General features: G+C 38.8%; 1 protein-coding gene across 3 annotated transcripts in view; it reads right to left on the reverse strand.

The window, feature by feature from the left end:
- The window catches only part of PIEZO2 (piezo type mechanosensitive ion channel component 2), a 429,456-nt gene that overhangs the window by 24,476 nt on the left and 382,997 nt on the right, over window positions 1-21,983 (reverse strand). For 2 of the 3 annotated variants that reach the window (XM_054019894.1, XM_054019896.1), the window contains 10 exons: window positions 18,896-19,062; window positions 17,293-17,468; window positions 10,037-10,204; window positions 7,469-7,858; window positions 5,786-6,044; window positions 5,048-5,230; window positions 3,381-3,633; window positions 2,404-2,536; window positions 1,771-1,918; window positions 1,444-1,658 (listed from right to left, as the gene is read on the reverse strand). In XM_054019894.1, the coding sequence (XP_053875869.1) occupies window positions 1,444-1,658; window positions 1,771-1,918; window positions 2,404-2,536; window positions 3,381-3,633; window positions 5,048-5,230; window positions 5,786-6,044; window positions 7,469-7,858; window positions 10,037-10,204; window positions 17,293-17,468; window positions 18,896-19,062 (2,092 nt within the window). The remainder of the gene's footprint in view (window positions 1-1,443; window positions 1,659-1,770; window positions 1,919-2,403; window positions 2,537-3,380; window positions 3,634-5,047; window positions 5,231-5,785; window positions 6,045-7,468; window positions 7,859-10,036; window positions 10,205-17,292; window positions 17,469-18,895; window positions 19,063-21,983) is intronic. The other variant, XM_054019895.1, reaches the window with a different exon arrangement.

A 21,983-nucleotide genomic window follows, 5' to 3' on the forward strand; every position in this document is an offset into this window, starting at 1 on the left:
GTGCTCATGGAGAGTGGAGAAGACCCACATCCATTCCTTGAGCAGCTTGATGTGAAGCTGCAGCAGGATGGATGGGGTACACATGCAAATGAGTTACTCACCCTTCTACAAGCAACACTGTGGATTCTGGTCTTGCCTCTCTCCCAGTAGAGCCTGCAAGTATTACTGTACCTCTAGTGATGATAAGGGTCAGAGACAGGGATCAGGGTCCCTGAAATGTATGTGAGAGACACTGAAGGTTGGGATCTACCTCCGTTTCTCAGTTACCGGGGATGCTGATTTAGACCATGTAAACTGCTCAGTCAACTGGGAAGGAGCTGTTGATGTGGGCATCTCAGAAGTGGAGCGGTCCCTCTTGGAATGTGCCTAAGCATGATTACAGCTCAGCAGCATGCTGTGAACTCCTCACCAAGGACAGTGTTTGGGGAATAAGATATGACCCAATGTTTTCATTGAGTTGTTTTGGAAAACTATTGTAGATAAGGAACTTTCATGTGTTTATAGAGATCAGTTTGATTTAAATTGACCCGGACAGGTTTCAAATGCAAATTCAAGATCAAGATTATGAGATACATATTTCTTAAAGGCAGGGTAAAGATCAAGAGGGATTTTGTTGCCTTTTCTTTTAAGCAACAAATTAAACTGACAATCCCAAACTTGGGTTTTCTCTCCCTTTTCAGTGCTCTGTAACTTTTGAGGTAGGAGGTCACTGGGAGAATAGCAGTTTTATTCAAGCATGGCTGTAATTACTATTGCACTCGGAAAAATATAATAAATACATTCAAGGACAATTTTTAAGTGCAAAGGAGGTTTTTTTGTCTTTTCTAATTAATTTGTTTGTATTCTTCACATGTAATGAATCAATTTTTTTCCTCAGTAAACTATTCTATCACTATTTGCAAGGTATAATGCAACTCTCTTGGAATTTTAAGTTTGAACTTTTCATTAGTTGCTGGGACAAATTATGACCTAATAATCAATAGCTGTCTGATAGCTTTAATAAGCCTGTGTATTTAATGTTGAGGGTGGGGGGGGGGGGTGGAAATAGAGCTATTACAGGAAACAGGAGGTTGTTAGGAAGCTTTCATTAAAGCAGGGATGGCCCACGAGTTTGCATTATATCAGCTCTGATTCCTTAAACTCAAAATTGAATTTAGTACTCTGTGTCCAGATCTTCATGATACATTAACTACAAAATTATTGCCCTAAAGGCAGTTCTAATTCAGTATGGTTTTATATAGCTCAGTCTTTCCCCATTCAAACAGTTCCATATCTGTGCACTAATTATTCTGAAAAAGTACTTAAACAATCCGTTTAGAAATGAGATCAAGAAGAAACCTGTTTGTGATTCAGTCTTTAGCTGTAATTCACTCAAATTAAATTAGGAATAAACTTGAAAAATGATGTTATTCAACTCTTATGCTTTATTTTTAATGGGTTTACCTTTCAGTTACTCCAGGCAAGATAAAGAACATCCAAAAGTGTATCCCAAAAACAAGAATGACCTGGAAGATGACTTTTCCCATGACAGTCTTTCTGAGGTACAGTGCTCGGTCTACCACCATTGTTCCAAACTGAATGAGCACCATCACCAGGAATGCCTCTGGTACCTGATCCTCTGATAATGAAGAGGTGATATCTGCTGCAGCAGAATGTTTCTGGGAAGGAAAACATTACAATAACTTTGGGATAACAAATTCTACATGGTATTTCACAATTGTGGCCAAGATTCTGAAAGAGGATTTACAGAACAAGCCTCTCATAACATACCCCAAAAGCCCAAAACCCAAACACAATGATGATGAAGTCCACAGTATCTGCGAGGAACATCAGCACATAAACATCAGTCACAGCACTGTATTCCGGGTGAATGAGATTGTAGAAAAACTGTCTGATGGGCACATATATTTGAAGAGTCCTGAAACAACATACACCACAACCTGATTTAACACAAGTACCTTGAACTCATGTTTCTAAGCTTACAAAAGGAAGGGGCTGATATTATTAATTTGCTTAATTATAAATTTCACTTTTGGGGTCCACGGTGCTTTACAGAAACCAATTATTACCTGTTGTGTTGGCCGTTTTTGTAATGTTCTGCAAACACTTGCCATTGGGAAATTCACTTAGTCGACCAACTCATTCACACAGGACAACAATTAGCCTTCAAATGGACTTCGAAAGCCGCTATTGTTTTGTTTAGGTGTGAACTGGTGACCTAGCATGAAAGCATCTGTATCCTATCACCAATCTACTGAACCATCCAGTCTGCTGATACATTTCTACTTTTATAACTTATTTTTACTGAGAATAGCATATTTTTAGTTACTTAAAAAGTTATTTCACTATAATTTGACGTTTCCCCTATCCATGCCCCCAATCCCCTAGAGAAAATTTGCTCACTTTTTAATTGTAAATGCCTTTGCTTTGATCATTTGTTCTCGAAACTTTTCCATAAGAAGCTCTTTTCTAGATTTTTGCTTAATGCTTAATACACTGCTTCCTTTCTGACTGCTGTTTCGTGTACTGGTGCTCCCTGGAAATGAGGGTGGGAGAAAGAAAACAAGAAAGCAAGCATCCAGTTAGTATCAAAGTTTAGATAAAAATACAGGACTAAAATCACCTGTGTAAATAAGTTGCACATTTAAGAGGTTTTTAAATTAAGCCCTATACCTTTTTTTAATATATAAATATATAGTAAAGTCTTGACTGTTTGACACAGACTTGACAACTGGCTGAATCAAAACTTGACTTAATATGACTATAAAAAAAAAGAGTTGGTACCAAAACTGATATGTGACTGGCCTGCTTCAGTTGCCAGGATGGTGTATGTGTGTATATATATACAGATATAGATAGATAGATTTGTGTTTTTTTATATTGATTTGGATATATATATACACAAACTATAGTAAAGTCTTCCTCTTCAGGAGATAGGGAAGGTAGTCTGTCACAATATCACAAATCAATACTTCTCTCACTTCAGGTACCATATGAACTCAGATGTTAACAAAAATAAGAAGTTCACTATGAACTCCTGCTAACAAGAGATGGTGCTGAGCCATAAAGTTTGGATCTGGACCTTCCCAAAGATTTGGAATGTTCAGTTCCAGCAAATTATAGGGAAAGTGCTGGTTGTAGTGCTTGGATCTGGATCTGAACTTCATCAAAGTTGAGAGAGTTCACCCCTGGGTGTTGGGTTGAGCCCATCGCTATAAGTATCTGGTATTTTGATTCACATATTTCCTATTCTCACAAAGCAGCCGTTGTGTTAAATATTTTCTGAGCTCTCCACAGAAATACATCAAAGGTCTCAAGAGAATCATCTAATCAGAACTGAGCTACTGGTTTTCAAGGCCCAGTAGTGCTGTGACACATACCTCTCTTTGACCTCTGTGAGGAGAAACTGGATCTGTGTGAAAGTTGTGACCCACTGCTGGAACTTTTTCTTCTGATGGCAGTCTGCTGTTCTGGAAAGTGGACATGTATGGACTCCACAGAAGCCGCAAGGTTCACTGACTTTAAAGAGTCAGCAGAATCTCTCCTGTCTGCCGTCAGTGAGAGCTCATCGCCATATTCCTCTTTACTACTGCAGCTTTCACCTTCATCATCTTCATCCCATAACCCATGGCACTAGTGGAGAAAAGAAGAAAAGCATGTCACTCTTGTATTTCAGTTAGGGTGATATTTATTGTGCTCCAAGACAGATTATATAACTTACAAACATTTCCTATCCTGATATTTATAAGGCTCAGATCCCCTTTTTTATTTGAAGTCATCAAATGGAGATATCCTAACTCCTGGAACTGGAAAGGACCTTGAAAGCTCATCAAGTCCAGCCCCCTGCCTTCACTAGCAGGACCAAGTACTGATTTTGCCCCAGATCTCTAAGTGGCCCCCTCAAGGATTGAACTCACAACCCTGGGTTTAGCAGGCCAATGCTCAAACCACCGAGCTACCCCTCCCCCTAAGTTTGACTAAAGGGATATAATAAATATCAGTATGTTTTCTGGGACACCAATGAGGCAAAGGAAGCTCCTACTTAATGTCCATTTTAGAAAAACCTAGTTAGAGATATTATTATATTTGTGTTGTAGTGGGTACCAGTTTTAAATTCTGCAACGTTATTATGTGTAGGGCAGAACTTTCCTTAGGTTTTTGGGAAAAATTATGAATGAAATCATAAAGCCATAAAATCAGGGATTTCATCAAAATATACTCCTTCCATGCTATTTTCCTTGGTTCACTTAAACCGTACACCTCAATTATCCCCTCCGCTTTCATGCCATTTCCAGGAAAAAAGATCGATTGTCCACCCATACAAATGTCACTAAAGTATTTCAGTATGAAAGAAAACAATACCGCCTGAGCAGCCCAAAAAGACGTGCGCTGAAGTCAAATCTCAGGTGTCAGATCTATTGTTCGCATATCAAAGTTTTAGTTGCTTGGTGTTGGACAATTAAGATTTGACTGTATTAATAAATCAAAAAATTCTAAAGGACAAATAAATGTTTCACTCATTGCGATGGACACAGCAAATATAAGAAACGGCCACTTTGCCTACCTTTGGGGACGTACTATCTGCGAAGTGAGCAATGAGATCAGTATTTTTCTGTTGAGATGTCTTAAGGCTTTTAATGAGTTTCAAGGCCAAACATTTCCTTAGAAAATGGAGTCTTCACAATTTAAATGGCAAATACATTTTTAAATAAAGTAACTTAACCAAAAAAGTTAAAGGAATATTAACTCAACACCTGTAAGTAAACCTGCAAAAAACGTTGATTAACAAGGGACAGAGAGGGAGAATGGCCCTGCAGAGTGGGACCAGAAGCTTTCCACTCTATTCCTTGTTCTGCCACAGCTATCTTGTATGATACTAGGCAAGTCACACAATCTCTCCGTTCTTCAGTTTCCCCATCTGTACAATGGGCATAGTAACATTTTATCCCACAGGGGTACTGTGAAGACAAATTCATTGTGCTGAAGAGTCATAGGAATGACTATAAAAATTAAATAAAATAAAGACATGCCTTTTATCTCAGTTTACCTTTAAAATGGATCGATGGAAGAATAAAGCAAGGAGCTGAACAAGGTCATAGTGCACATAACCCTCTTTCTTTTCAATACCAATAATATTGGGCGGATGGTAAGGTTTATCTTTGGTGTAATCCACATGTTTATTCCAGGGAAAGAAGCCAAACTGGAAGAAGTACTTGATAACAATGGTCACCTGTACAGGAACAATGTATTGAGAACAATTATCCAAACACCATTCAACTGACAGAACAAGTAGCCTCATGTCAGTTACATGAAATACCATGCGACTATTTCATGTTTTTTTTTTTTAAATTAGATTAATTAGGTTTTCATACATGCCAATTAGAGGGGTCGCCATGAAAAAATCAGTGTTGACCAACACGGGCCACCCACTGGCATTTGAGATACCACAGTTATCTTCCTATAAATACAATAGGCAGTCACTGCAGTATCGTGAGTACCACTAGATGGTAGCTATTAGTAGGTGTTGCCTTTTTTATAACTAGAAGGAAGTCAGCCAAGTGCAGCACTGAAAAATCAAACAATTGCCTCTTACCTATCACACCAATGCCCAAGGATGTTATTTTTAGTATATATATGTATTATAATGCCCAAAGGAGAGATGTACAAGCAGAGAAAAGAGACAATTCCTGCCCTGGGAGGCTTATTATTCAGTTTTCTTTGCAAAAAAGCATGTTATCTGTTCCCAATGTGTTTGACAAATAAGGACGTAGCAGTAATGGCATACCTCAGTGTAGACAATGGCTGTCATCCAGAAGCGTTTGCTAGGCCTGGGGACAGACAGCATGGCCCAAAGGAATATAAGGATGGGAAGCACAAGGGTAATCATGGAGGCAGAGATCATGTGATTAAGGATAATCACAAAATAACACACCATTTCTGACCGGGCCACCAGTGTATTATACAGAGCATAAACGAGAAGCAATAGTCGAGGCTGACCACTGTAGAATTTCTCGGATTCCTCCAGCTCTTCATCACGAAACATCCTGTGAGAAGAAGAGTTCCATGAATGACATCAATATGAAATTCACGAGAGCTGATTTTTATTATTACTGTTTTCTCCTTTATAATGGTTGCAGATTCTGTTGGAAAATCTGTAAACATGAACAGAATTTGGTATTCTAAACAAATATATGTAATATGGCCTGATGCTCAACAAATTCATGTAACATTAAAGCTCCAACAACAAGTTACAATAAACCATTTGGAAGTGCTAGTTTGGTATTTAATACATGAAAACAATCAGCTTGCCCATAAACACCTAATCATTGCACCTCATCTGCAAATCATGTTCTGGTAGTGAGCCATTGGATCCACTTCTGATCTACTTATACCAGGAATCAGGAATAACTCCACTAAAAGTCAGTACACTAATTTCACACCAGTGTAACTGTAAGTGAGATCAGAATGAATGCCACTTTTATTTTGGCCACCAGATGTGCCTTGTCTCCTTTGACTGTTTGGGTAAACCCGACTGTTGTTAAAAAAAACAAGTTGATGTTAAAAACATAATAAAATTATGACATGAACTCACATAGATTTAAATCTCTCCGCTTTTCCTGAGTGTCATTTATTTATTATTGTTTGTACAACAGTGGCGCCCAAGAGCTCTAGTCATGGGCCAGGACCTCACTGTACTAGGCACTGCACAATCACAGCATAAAAGAAGAGCTTTTTTTTTTGTCTTGTCAACACTTTAAATGTTCCAGCCTATGGAAAGATTTGGTTGAATACTGGAAAAAGAAAGGGACATGGAAGCATAGAAGAAAAAGCACTTGATTTGCTCAGGCAGTGTAGTGCCTTTTGGTCCAGTTCTAACTGAGCTGATGGGATCATTTCTGGGATTGGAGATTCTGCCTGGCCCTAATGCAAGTGCACTGTGGTAAGGGAAGGCATAAGGAGACTTTTCACATCTTATGTGGCCTGCATAAGGGCTGGGCAGAATTTCAGTGTCTGCAGTGTCTCCCTCCTTACCGTCTTTGGGAAAAATGATGTCACAAAGGAAGATGAGAAAGAAGAGCTATTGGCTCCAACTCCCAAGCACTGGCCAGCATAACTTGTTGGCTGCATGGTGGGGAGGGGAGTATGCTGCAGTCCATGAAGGAGTGCAGCATTGTCATTGGATTTCAACTGCAGAAATCCAATGGCAATGGGGGCTATTAACTAAGTGTGTGTTGGGGGAGAAGCAGAGATTTTTTTTCCAGGTAATTTTAGAAGGAAGGACCTTTCCCAAATAAAATTAAAACAATTAGAGAGAGAAAGCCCCACCCCAACAATTAAAACCAATTTTTGAGAGAAAAATCCTCACTAATAACAGCAGTAGTTAGACAGAAAACACCTCCTAAAACAGAAATTAAAGTATTTAGAAAAACTTCAAAGACTAAGTTTTTTCTTCTCTAAAGTCTCTTACTTGTTTAGAAGCAGCTCACTGGCAGTCAGGTCGTGTGTCAATGGAGGGAGGATAGTATCATTTAGCTTGTCAATTTGACTGTCGTCTGGGCTCACCATCATGAGGTTCTTGCCAGCACAGTCATCTTGGGAACTGAAGGAAAGATGTTCAAAGCTGACAGCTTTGCTGTATGAAGGTGGGACTTCGGCATTGCCATCCACAGCAGAGTATGATGGCACGTCAGTATCAGGAGTGTAAGCAGCTCCTTCTGAATCCAAGCCATAATCATCCACCTCATCTTCTCGTCTTGATGTAGAACCTTCCCCTTCTTCTTCATGCTCCCCTTCTACTTCTTCAATGGTTTCTGTTGTGCCCTGACGAGAATACAGCATGGTGACCTGGGTAGGTTCACTGTCAGGAACAGGAGGAAGAAAAAGGATTTCTCTCTTACCACAATTACTCAGAAAACTTTGTTAACTTTGTTTTGAGGTTGAAATATTGGCAGGCCCTCACTCTGCTCCCAAACTTTGAAAATGCACTGCAGTTGGCAGAAGATGTACTGCTGTCACCTTTTCCTTACACATAAAAAACACTGATCCATTTGCACACGGAGTGATTGCTTGTTGAGCTTGCAGTGATTCAATACAGTTCCAAACCAAGACAAGACAAATTAATGCTGACAAAGAGGGAATTTGCACACCATTTTCTTAGAACAAACAAATTCTAAACACAACTAGAGCATATTTCTACATTTGTTTCAAGTGAGCTGCATGATGCTACAGTATAATATAGGAATGCATATACTTCATTGTAAATGTAACATTTCTAACAATCATAGTTTTATCATTTCAAAACTGCAGCTTGCAGGCAAAATTCAGTTGGACACACAGAATCTATTCCCTCATGTTTCATGCTGTATCTATATGAAAGGATAGGCCAATTGCAAACATGGAGTAGTGCCATCCAGAGTAAATAACTGTTTGAGTAGCAGGGTATTATGGTATCTTACCTTCAGATCACTCTACATTTTTCTTCTTCACTTCTTTGTCTTACCTGCTTCTTTCTTCTTCTGTGTGTACTTCCCCTTTTTTCACATTGTTCTTACTCAATCTTATCTGCTCACCTATCTCTCTGCTTCTCCACCTTGCTTGACAAAGCTCTACTCTGCTTTATGTGTTTTTCATCTTCCCTGACACCACTCTGTGTTTGCTTCTCTCTGTACCAGCTTCTCAGCTGGTGTAAATTGGTGCAGCTCATTGACTTAACTGAGAATCTGGCTATCCTCCTTCAGCTACTTTCCTGTCCTTGCTTTGCTTTCTGTCTTCTTTTGGTTATGCTCCACTCTTCCCTTATGCCTAGTTTCTTCTCTTTCTTCGTTCCCATATGTCTGTTAGCCCCCACCCCAGCTCCAACAATCAGATAATAAAAAGAACAACATGGGTTTTACAGCTCACCAAAGAGACAGAGGTTGAAATACTGACCAGTAATAGTAGAGCTTCCTTTGACTTCACTAGGATTTTACCCAATATATATATATATATAAAATAAACTTGCTATTGTAAAAGCCAGTGGACAATACTACCTCCTGCCAAAATTCAAAATAGCTTTCTATACCCTTTTCCTTTGAAACCACTTTCATACTTACTGTAGCTATGTTATGTCACCTTTTAACTTCTAGTGAGAGTTTTCAGAAGTAAACTGATGGTAGCTGTTGCTTGAATTTACATTTTGATGACTCTTAATAGTAATAATTCCTTTAAAGATGATTAATGAGGGAGAATGTAAAATGCTGAATTTCAAAATAAATCAACACCCAGAAGTTGCTAAAACAGTGTGCAATATGGAAGTAGAATGATTTAATATGCCATACAATTTTATTTTTGAAGTGATATTTGAAACATTGTTTTTATATCCTGAAGCCATATAAAATGTAGACAATTTTAGTCTTGAGTTGCAAAACTGAGTGAACAGCTCTGAAACACTTCTCTAATATGTTGTTTCTTTCAGTATTTATATTGCTTGCTATCTTTTCTTAATAATTTCCCTGTCTTAATTCCAAAACTTCAGAGTCTGTAAATCAGTGGAAGAGAATTCAAAATATATTTAACAATTCTTTCCTATGAAGAGAGTAACTAAAAATTAAAGGAGCCTGGCCAAAATTTTCATAGATAGGTGCCTAAAATTAGATTCCTAAATCCATATTTAGGTACTTGATTATTTGAAGAGCTGAGCTCCCATAAATTCCACTCAAGTCAATCGGAGCTGCTGGGGGTTCAGCACCTTTGAAAATCAGTCCCTTTTTTATTCAGGATGCAGGAGCCAATTGTCAAAGGTCAAAGTTACGGATCAAGTTATAATGAATAAAAGAATAGTGGACTTTTAAAAAAAAAAAAAAAAAGCAAAATAACAAATAAGTAACTGGTTTATGATACTTTTTTGTACCTCAAAGTCTTGTCACAATATACAAGGGAATAAAGCTTCCAATAAGCATGCAAATTGTTTTAAACACACACAACTGCACACGTATACAATGCCACATGTAGAATGGCCAGGGTAAACGAGTGAACAAAGCATGCATGAGTTAAGCACCTTGACACTATACTGCCACTGTCAGCTGATGAGGAGGACATATCCATGCTGTACATTTTACGAAGCCTAGGTCGAGCGCGCTCACTTGTTTTAGGAACAGTGTCTGGTCCATCTAAATCATCAAGGGTTGACTGCCTTGAGAACAGCATGGTTGCTTCAGTGTAGCAGCTAGCAGCGCAAACAGTTATAAACACAATGTTAAATACCAATGACATTACTTTATATATAATTCAGTAAATGAATGTGCTCGCCATGCAGAAAACACAGACACAAAGACAAAAGGTTCAGAGAGAAGATAAGGACCTGATTAGAGTCACCACCAAAACCAAATTCTTATGTACAGCCGGTTTGTGACTATAAAAATACAGAAGCCATAACTACTAATCATAAAATGTAATCGCTATGCATATAGATATGGGAATCAATATAGTCTCAAAGTTCCCATACTGCCTAGAGACAATAACTTGGTATAAGTGAGAGTTTTTACTTTTGTTTACTTTGAATAAAAATTCCAAAAATTCAATTAAAACAGTTTGGAAGCTGATTTCCTCTGTACAATATCTATTTTATTAAAAATAGATTCTGTGGAATTCTTTTATATGGGTGCAGGCCAATTTCCTAAAAGAGCTTTCAAAATTAAAAAAACCCTCATGTTCTACTAATAGAAAAAACAGCTTTCAGTCCTCTTTCACCACAAAAGAGCCAAATCAGTACTTACTTGATGAATGCCAAGTACAATTACCATTGCTTTTGATTTTGTATCTAATATTATATTTGTATCTAATATGATATTGTATAATATTGACATTGATAATCATTTTAAGAAAATTTTATTTATTTTGAGTCATTAAAAAAATATTTCTCCCATTATTTCAAAATTTGTAAAGCACACAATATCAAAGAAAGGACATTTTCAGTTAAACCCTTATCTCCTTTCACTTGTCACTACAATGGGACAACAGAGGCATATACTATACATTCAGGATGCTATTGGATAAAATGAGAAGTGGATGAGTTATGAAAAAGACAACACTAATGTAAATACAAACATTAGCAACGGGAAGGAAGCAAATACATTAATGACATATGGTAGGTAACCGCAATGTATTTTGCTGTAATTGTGAATGAAGTATGCAGATGTGCATGAACTGAGTTGAGGGAACTATCTGGAGTTTTAATCCAGGCAGTTTCCTCTCTGGGTCTCTAAGATTCATACGGGAGAAAAAAAAGCACAAACAATGAGGGGTGATCCACACTTAGGATCTGATCCTGCACCACTGAAGTCAGTGGGACTTTTCCCATTGACTTCAGTGGGTGTAGGATTGAGCACCTGGAAGGTCCACACTATACATGGATCTATAGGGCACTCTAGCTCTAATTCTTTAAATGAGATTTTTGGTATTGAATTACAGGGAGCTGTCAGCAGACTGTGTACTTTTTAATGATATTTTAGTGTAATTTTAAACCCAAACTCCATCTCACCATCTTTGTTGGGAGCTGGGTTTCTTTTCTGTAAGCACCTAGAGGCAGATTTGTAAAGGTATTTAGGCAATAAGCACCTTGTGGGATTTTCAAAAGCATCTAAAGCAAATTAGGCATCTAACCACCATTGAAATCAAGCACTTTTGAAAATATGGCCCATTGCCTTTTTTCACTTTGGTGTTTAGTTAACCCACAATATAGTTATTACCTTGTAAAGTTACAAGTTCCTCTCTAAACATATATATGTGTGTATGTAGACATGTTGTCTTGAAAATAACAGTGGGGAGATACAGAGAAGGGAAACTAAGTAACTCAAGCTCTTGTGCCAGGAACAAAAGCTGACTCATACCATAAGGAGTGCCTCCACTGGTAAATTTTCATTGAAAAAATGTATTCCAGTTTCCCTCAACTGCTCCCCACCTGGAGGCCTTGATCCGGCTCCTGTTGAAGTCAATGGCAAAACAACTACTGATTTAATTAGGTGCAAGATTAGGCCCTGAGTTAGTCGTTGCAATGATTTTGATTGCACACATGTTTAAGGAAAGAACAGCTCAGTGATCAGAAGGAAAATCTACGTCTATTGAGCAGCTGATCAGAATCTTTCAAGGTTTGGAAAGCGGCACAAGATTATACTCATAGCACAGTAAATGTGCTTCCGAATGTGTAGCAACCTACACCACCAATAAGCTGGTAAGGAGGATATGATCTATATTGCGATGTACAATTGGCAAAGTTTATGTTGACTCAGTCACTAACCAGCACATACATTTATCCAGGTATATCCTTCCAGGTCACTTTTCAAATTGGCATCTTTAGAGACTTTGAAAAGCATTAACTTCTTTGAAACCATTCAAAGAATAGGTATTTTAAATTGAAATGTGCATTAAAAGCCCAAGTCAAAGTATTTGTAAATGAACTTAATCAGCTATCCATTACAAATGGGGATATATTTAGCATAGATGTTTTTATTCTGAATGATAGGATTGGGTAAGAAATTTCCCATTCTGCTAGCTGCATTTCCAACAATGCTACCTTCCCTGGATGACTTATTAGCCAAATTTTAATACCTACAATTCGTGGGCCAGTTAATCAATGTACATAGGCATTGAAGTTATTGTTACTAAAAACATTCTTGGAGTTTTCACACAGCTTTGGAATAAATTGCCTGGTGGCAAACTAGAGAATGGGGCGTGGCCAGCACCGGCTGTGTTATAACACAGAGCTGCCTACAGAACGGCAGAGGGTAAGGAAACAGAATTGTGCGAAACTCTAGGATGAAGAAAAGGTTTGTTGAGAGCTCCTGAGCATCACACAGTTCCTATTAAAGTCAAAGGAAGCTGCAAGAGCTCGTTAGGTGCTGGATACCATTCTGGATTGGATTCTTGTTTTGGCATCTAAAAGGTGAAATCCTGACTCTGCAGAAGTCAGTTGGAGCTTTGCATTTGACTTTAATGGTGCTAGAGTTTTACCCTCTATTTCAGGGGTGGCCCAACCTATTGACCCTCTGAGCTGCATACAACAATCTTCAGAAGTTTGAGAGCTGGGGCACACCTACCGGGGCTCAGGGCTTCATCCCCGCTCTTGTTGAAGCCCTGAGACCCCGCTCCCCACTGAGCAGAAGCCCCTACCCCGCCACCCCACTGCAAAGCAGAGGTCCCAAGTTCCTCGTCGCCCAACTCTGGTAGTGGACAATAGGGGTGTGTGTGTGTGGAGGGCTCTGCGAGCCGCACTTTAATAATAAAAGAGCCGCATGTGGCTTGCGAGCTGCAGTTTGGCCACCGCTGCTCTATTTCTTTGTAATCTTAGGCCGCATTCCACAAAAGACAACTAATTGGACTTTATCAGCTCCCAGCCATTTTACCTAAATTCATAAGGTATTTAGTTAATAAGTTAACTGGAAATAAAGGGCAATGAGTTCATTATGATGCCGGCTTGAAATATTTTCTGGCAGGGCACAGGAAACAACTAGTTATAAGAGGGCAAAATTGTCTTATCTCTTCTGTGCCAAATTCCACTGCCTACAATGTCCTCACTTTGCATTTAAGATGTCCAGTGCCATCAAAAGTGCCTAAAGCATCAAATATACAATAGGGATCCACAATGGACAGATCCACTCTTGATCAGAGAGAAGAATTTTCCCCTTAAAAATTTAAAAAAATTAATATGATAATTTTACTGACAGGACCTTTATAGACGTCAGACAGATGTTTCAGTGTGTAATATTTTAAAGTGTAACTGCCTAGTTTTCTTTTTCAGAAAATAGTCAAGCAGACTCCAATAGAATTCAATGGACATTTGCTTGAGTATAAACTGAGTTAAGATTTAATTATTTTAATTCTGAAATAAGCATCCAGTTTCCCCCCCATTACTAAGCACCTTATTAGACCAATCACTTATATGCCGAATAAAATCCATAAACATGTGGTCCACTGATTATCTAGAATGAAAACTTTGTATTGGGACAAACTAAAGACCAAAACAACAACTTAATTATAGAGGAAACTGTCCCTTGGAGCATCCAGATATTGCTTAATCTTCAAGTGATGAAACGGGGATTAATCTCAGTCATTCTGAGGCTTGGAAATGAATTGGTATATAATGGTTAAAAAATTATTTGAATCAGATTCACTGGAAGTGAAAAGTACCAGTAGGAAAGAAAGTTTATTGGCTAATTCAGAAATAATATGAGTATAACAGAAGTTTTCACAAAAATAATAGAACTGTGTATGACAGCATGTTAAATATAAAGCCCAAACTGATGCTTGTTGATGTCAATTCGTGTTTTGTCATTAACTTCAACTGGAACAGAATTGGCCTTACAATTAAGAAACATTGGCATATTTTAAAAAGTAATCTTGTTGTTGACAGGACAAGCTCTATATTTAGCAAAGGAAAAAAATTAGCAAAGGAACTGGTGCAAAATCTGATGAGCTTTTGAGTGAGGTTTTTCAGATGATAAAGTTCTCTCACCATTGTTTGGGCAATGCAAAATGTCACTCACTTGTGATCTGCAATACTTTGCATTGCTAAAACAGCTCATGAGACCTCTTCATAATCCCAGAAAGAGACAGGCAAGGATGCTTTTATAAACAGACAGAAGATCTATCATTAGATCTAAGTGACTGGTTATTGCTTCCTCCATTTAGAGGTCATTAGTGATGCAGCAGATGCACATACTCCACAAACACTGCTGATACACAAACATGTAAATATCTATTTCCAGGAAAAGAGTTTGAGATTAGAGAATCAATGGTGACAATACTTCTGTTGTTCATTTGTTAATGTGCCTTGTGACATCTTATTTTGGGGAAACAAAGTTTTTTCAAAGATTATATTAGTGGGTATACAACAACTGTTAAAATAGGTATTATGATTTATCTTCTTGCCCAGCTTTGGTTCACCATCACCATCAAAGTCTACAGGTTTGAAAGGAGCAAGTGAGGTGTCACTCAAAAGGGGGGCTGGGGCTAGTGGGGAGGAAAGTGGGAGGAAAAGAGGTTATTCCAACCAGAATTGCTTGGATCGCAACAGTGGATACAATTTTACTACAGAGACTGAATTCAAATATTGAATTTACAAGATTTACATAATTTTTTAAATTATGTTTGGCAACTGACTTCCTTTTATAAAACAAAATTACCCTCCCCAACATATGGCTTTCATTGTTGTCAGCACTCCAGCTAACACTGCCATATTGCTACTACACACTGCTAAACAGCTGATTTCAATTTCTACTGTACACCAGTGCAGTATATATTGGGTAACATGACTGAAATATTATTTAATGAAAATGGTTTTGTACCTATAAGTACTCTCTCTTTAAATGAGCAGACGAATCCTGAGAGCCAAATTCTACCACTTAGCTATCCATATGAGACTCAAAGTGAAATCAATGGGTCTTGCATTCAGGTGAGAGCAGAATTTGGCTGAATGATGTTTTTCCTATACTGTCTGACCCCAATGAATTTTCAGACAACACATGCAGGTGCTATTTCTCCTGGTAGTTAGCCATGAGGAAATGTGTGCTGGCTTTATTACTCCATGAAATAAAGAATTTTGACGGTTAAACTGCAGTAAACTATTGAATGTCTTATGAGTGCCAGCATTGACCCTGGTGGGTTTTTTTTTTTTTTTTTTTTACAGCCTGTGGAAATGCTGGGTAATTTTGTGGGTATTTTGTTTATGCACATTGCTTACACATTTTTATTTCAGATAAGTGTTCAAACATTCAGTTACACTTACTTGTGAATAAACTATGAAAGGAAGACAAGCCCTCCACTATTTTTATCCTGTTAACCTCTGACCATATGTCATTAGTAAAAGCTGAGCAGAGTTACTGTACATACAAGCAACTGAGTTTGCAGGGGAGTATCGAGTGTGAGAGGCTACTGCCACGCTTCAGAGAAGAAGAAACTGCAGAAAGCAACTATCAGATTATCAGAGGTCTCCCCCCCCTTCTGACACTGTAGAACAACTTCTGCAGGATCTCAAAGGTCAAAAACGCATTGGACACAGAGAAAACAGGATGTTCTTGTAACACAGGGAAGTGGATGAGTGAGAGTCTGTGCATGTGCGAAACAGCAAGGATGTGCTAAGCCTTTGGCACTGAGCTCTGCAGCATCTCTCTCCAGGGAAGTGTGGAAAGGGAAGGTGGGTTTTTACTCCTGGGGGGATTCTGCATGACTGTTTGCCCACAGAAAACGCCCCCTCTCCCGCAGAATTTTTTTGGGGGGTGGGGATTTCCCCCTCCAAACAGAGGTGAGGCATTGGGGGGGGGCACATGGGGTTATGTGCCACTGCCCCCCATTTGCCTTTGTCTTGTGAGGGAAAATTATATTCCCTCAAACCCATGTAGTTTCCCAGTACAAAGTCCTTTTACTCAGGCTATGTTCAGGAGACTAGAATTTAATCGTCCAGAACAAAACATTGGTAATAAATGATGGAATTCCTTCATTCAGTGCCTATTCTCACAATCAAAGTGAAATACCACAAAACTGTCTTCAGTATATTAATCTCTGTAAAATAGTTCAAAAACCCTCTAGAAGCTTGTTATTTGGTATTGACATGCAGAGGAAAATTAGTTCAGCCAGATGTTCCTCCCAGAGCTTGGTGACCGTGTTGCCCCTGCAAAATATCCATGCAGCCCCTCGGCTGTGCAGGAAAAGGACTGAGGTCAAGGGTAAGAGGGAACTGCACTAAGGAGTATGTCCCCAAACCTCCTTCAAAACTGCAGACAAATGGAGAGAGAATGGTGCTTGAGGTAGCACTAGTATGATTGGCATTCAGTGACTCCTCTCCGCAGAGTCATAGATCATAATTGAGAGCACTGAGCCAATGACAGCATGGCAATTGCTCCACTGCAGAGTGTAGACAGGAATCATCCATGCAGCTGCCCAGTACCCATGAGCTTAGGGACCAGGATCCCTTCAGATTCCTGGCTTTGTCTACCTTTTGGGGCTCTGCTCCATGCTCCCTGCCTACTTTGCACTCCAGCCAGGCCTTGTGTACTGGGGGGTGGGGGGGGGGATGTTGGTGGGCGAGTTGGGAGAATAAGAATTAATTCGCTCCCTTTTTTGCACAGAGGGAAACACATGGGTCTGTCAATCCGATCATCTTTTATCTACTGTACAGTGAGTGATAAATCTGATAAATCAAAGGGTTCTTCAACTTTAGATGTGAAATCCAACATTATGCAACAATTTCTTAACATAATTTCTATCACATGATTTTTCTATCTATTCAAAAACAAGTGCTTTGTTTTTACAACAAAATACCTGGAAATACTGTCATGAGAAGCAGCTGAATCTAAACTATCCATCCTCTCAGATGCCTGTAAACTAGAATCTTGACCAGGATTTTCATCAATTGTGTCCAGTCCTGATTCCCTAGAAAGCTTCATCATATGGTTCTGGTAATACATATGGATGCTCTCACGAGTTGGAACATTCCCCTGAGAAAGAGAGAAGAGCTATAGTAAGGCATTTGTGTTGTGAGAGATTTTGGTTTCTTCAGTTATTTGGCTGCATGAAATGAGTCTTTGCAAAGAACAAACTGGCAAAAGCCCAAATTTCCTCAAGCCCATTTCAGTCAGAGTCAGATTATGATCTCATTTACTAAGATGTAATTGAAATAAAAATGTGTTCATAAAACTTTCCCTGTAAAAAGAGGCTTCACTATCTATTCTCTCAATGACTTCCCGGTCAAATTTGTCAACGAAAGGATGGTTTCATTAACAGTAAGCACAACCCTGAGCACAGGAGCCAAGCAGACGTCTTTCTGGCTATCACAACTTTACTGATGTTTCCTAAGGCCAAACAGTATCCAACTCACTCCACCAATAGCTGTATTGACTTTGGAACATGCATTGAGAAAGAAGTTTGCTATTTTGCATAGTCATTTTTCTGAGTTTTATGGAGACTTTATGCACAGATTTCCTTAATTCAGTAAAGTGATCAATTATAAATTACATGAAAATATGTTGCTGTTCCTTTGCTAGTATTACTTGTTTGAATTTCAGTTCTCTCTCTCTAAATTAAATTTGATTCAAAACTTTCTAAATTTGAAATCTTGACAAAAAAGAAACACATTTTAAACAAAAGTTTTAAGGAAAAATTAATTAAAAAAATAATAATATTTACCCACTGCTTCCGCAGTGAAATTATAATCAAGTGTCTGTGACATTATGACCCTTTGCCTTTTAAATATTTATAAAGGCACACATTCAGCATTATAGCTTTTTTGTAGGATCATAATAAAGAAGAATGGCTGTGAAAGCAAAAGCACTCTATGTTTTAAATGTACATACAGGAGTGACTATATTAATTTATATGATAAGCCACACATGCCCAGTGTGAGCTGCATTTCTAGGAGTCTCAACAGATCCAGATTGAGCCAAATATTATGAACAATGCTATGCCTTCCTCTCTCCTGATGTGATTTCTGAATGTCTACTATAAATCCCTCTCCTCAATGGGTGTTTCAGAATTAAATCCCTAAGCACATTTGTTTTTCCAGTCAGCCGCTTTGGGCTCAGAGACAGAGTGCTGAAACTATTTGTATAGTGGAGGTGCTGAGAGTCATTGAACCAAACTGTAAACCCCGTATATGATGGAAACCACTTCAAGCCAAGGGGTTACAATACCCCTAGTTCCAGCACATATGCTCAGAGCCACAGTTCTCGAGATGTATCTGTTTTTTTTTAAATAGAATGCAACAGAGGATTACAGAAGTCAGACTATTTCTAAAATCTGTGTAAGTGAGACTTTTACAAATTTCCATCTCTAGTACACTGCCTCATATTAAGTTGAAAAGATAAACCTCTCATTTATCATTGCAATGCAAATGGTACGAGCAAAAGTAAAGCACAACGTATGTTACCTTTTTAATTTCCCTGGTCAGCATGCATCTCTCAATTCTCAGCACAGTAGAGATATCAATGTGCTCTCTTGAAATGGAATTGAGCCAAGCTGTAAAACTATCTAGAGTTGCCAGGAAAAGGACCCAGGTGAACTTCAAAATATTAAATATTCTTTTGATGATATTATCTGAGAGGGGAAATAAGTGATAGAGTTAATGACTATAAACTTATTTTATTCACATGATGATCCTGTTCTGACATTTCACAAGAGCTAGTTCAATTTTTACTTTATTGAATATAATAATCCAGGCTGCAAGACCTCTCTCTATCAGCAACAGGAATGTTTGGAAATGGCTAAAAGCCATGTGGTTTGTTGGGGCTATCTTCCTACCTTTCTATGGCCAGGACTACCCATGAACACTCAGGAAACTTAAAGTGAATCAACTAAAGTGTGAAGTCAATGTGCGTAAATTTATACGTATCAATACCCCCACCTACCCCACAACCCTCCCAATGTGGCTGCTCTTATTCAGGAATAAAATGGCCTTAGTTTGTTGTAACTTAATCCTGGGGGGTTAACAAATTTAAGTTTATGTGCATTGAATTCACACCTTTAGTCAATTTGTCTGAAGTTTCCTGAGTGCTCCTGTGTAGACATGGCCTGTCTGACTAGTGTTTGTAATCTTGGAATGCCTTTTTCTCCTCTAAAAGGTTGATCCTGCTAGTCACATAAGTAATCGTCACCAGCTTCAGAGGAACTCCTCAAGTGTGGAAGGGTTTTGCAGGGTAAAGCCCTAAGGGTTAAGCATCTCCTAAGAGGTGCAGACAGCCTCAGTTCCAGCAGCTCAATGGAAGTTGTGGGCACTCAGCACCTTGTAGAACTGGGCACTTTATTCATCCATTCGGTACATTCATTTTCTTCTGTCCAGTGGAATTTCTCCTAGCCAGTTCTCCTTTCATGCCTGGACTTTGCTAGCCTGAGCTGGTATCTTTGATCTGCCTACAGTTATTACTCTTGTATCTGGGATACACGGCCTCATCTCATGAACCCTCTTTCTCACATATTCTGCACTGTGTAGTCAGTTGACTTCTACTCTCAAGTCACTTCACTAGCTGAAATCTTACATATATATTCCTCTTCCACAATAAGAGGCAAATATTGCAAGGAGCAGTGTTTAACAACCACTGCATCTAAACACACAACAGTAGTTTTAGTTGGATTTCTTTTTATGGTTTCAATTCAGCAAATGTGGATTGAGGAGTACTTTCTTACTTGAATAGTGCTGTTGGCACGATCAGTGGTACTCCTCATATGAGTAGGTGCTCCTCTGGGTATTTCGGGGTTTATAGAATCATGCCACTATTTGCAACCCATCTCCATCCCACCCTCTCATAGTTTGACAATGCTTTATGTGCTGCACAAAAGTGCTGAAATCCTCTTTCCAAACCAAAATCTAGCCCTATGTTGTGGTTTCCAAATCTGAAAGAACCAGATATATGTATCTAATGCTGACCTAGTGGAAGAATCTGCAATATGCAGCTAAAATGTTTACAGTATTTATTACGGAATGGACCTATGTCAGCATTATAGCTCTGCTGTTGAGAAGCTTTTTAACAGTGTCAGTAACCAATGTCACCAGACTATGTTGTTCAGCACTTTGGGATGTGAGTAGTTTGTGTTTTAAAAGGCATGCAAAAGTTATACACTAACAAAGTAATATGCAGTAGATACCTAGAAATGTTAAAAACAGATGCATTTCTAATTCAGGGAGCCACCCCACTGTTGAATGATTCCATTGACCCTCCCCCCGTCTCCCCCACTTTTTTTGCATTATCGTTATCCAATTGCTGTTTTCACTTCCAGTGCTTTTCTGTATTATTTGGGTTTGGAGGGATTTTATAATTTACTAACCAAAGCATTATTCCTACATACTTTTAGGTACTCATATTTGGGCTAACCAAAATCTTATCACTATAAGTTAAAGGTAAAGTTTAGTTTTTGTTTCTGATGAGCACTGCAATTTCTTTAAACTTCAGACATAGATGTCAACTCCATGGGTGCTCCAGGGTTGGGAAAAAAAAATAGTGGGTGCTCAGCACCCACTGGCAGCCCCCCCAAATCAGCTCCTCTCCTTCCCCCCCCCAGCACCTTCTGCTCACCAGAGATCAGCTGTTCAGCAGCATGCAGGAGGTGCTGGGGGGAGGAGCAAGGGCGAGGCATGCTCGGGGGAGGGGCAAGGGTGGAGGTTTGGGGGAAGAGGTGGAATGGGGGCAGGGCCTGGGGTGGAGCAGGGGTCGAGTACCCCCTGGCAACTCAAAAATGATGCCTATGACTTCAGATGTACTCATGCACAATTTAAAAGAAAATGTGATTCTCTCTCTCTCTCTCGCATTCACACACAGAGTATGTATGCAGACAGTATATATTGTATTGAAACATGCCCTCACAATTGATGGGGTACCATTTACACTATTGAGATTAATTGTGGGGCAGTCTCTGCTTACTTACAAACAAGAAGTCTATTTTACTATTCAGCTATTATAGGTATCCTATGGTCTCACTGAGATGCTTTGCCAGTGACTTCCAATCTAATCTAGAAGGTCATTTTTCTCTGAGGATTGGAGGTGATGTAGTATACATTTTTAATGAGTCTGTGGCTGTTCTGTTCTCTGTCACCTTTTAAAAACAATCTTTTGGGGATCGATCACATGTAAACATCTTCAGAAAGGGAACGATTTATTTTCTGGAGAGACTGTTATACTTAAAGGGTCAAATACTGAGAGAGAATGAAAACCTGCTGCCCCCATTGACTTTAATGGGAGTAGCAGGTGCCTAGCAATTTGGTCCAAAGCTGTTAACTAGAATAACCCTTTCTAAGAATGTTTCCCTCCAGTTTTGGAAACACTTCCTTCAATGAGTTTTATCTAGGGGATGGGTGAAACAGTTAAAATCAAATCTGAAAGATGCTTCATGCTTGCTCCAATCAAACCCAATAATAATCCAATTAGCATCATATTTCCCTTTCCTCAACCCTCATCAGACCATCCACAGTCACTGAAAATCATCTCTGTATGTTAGTTGACCAAGCTACGCCATGAGATAGTAAA

Source organism: Malaclemys terrapin, chromosome 2 (assembly GCF_027887155.1).
Source record: "Malaclemys terrapin pileata isolate rMalTer1 chromosome 2, rMalTer1.hap1, whole genome shotgun sequence".
Lineage (NCBI taxonomy): Eukaryota > Metazoa > Chordata > Testudines > Emydidae > Malaclemys > Malaclemys terrapin.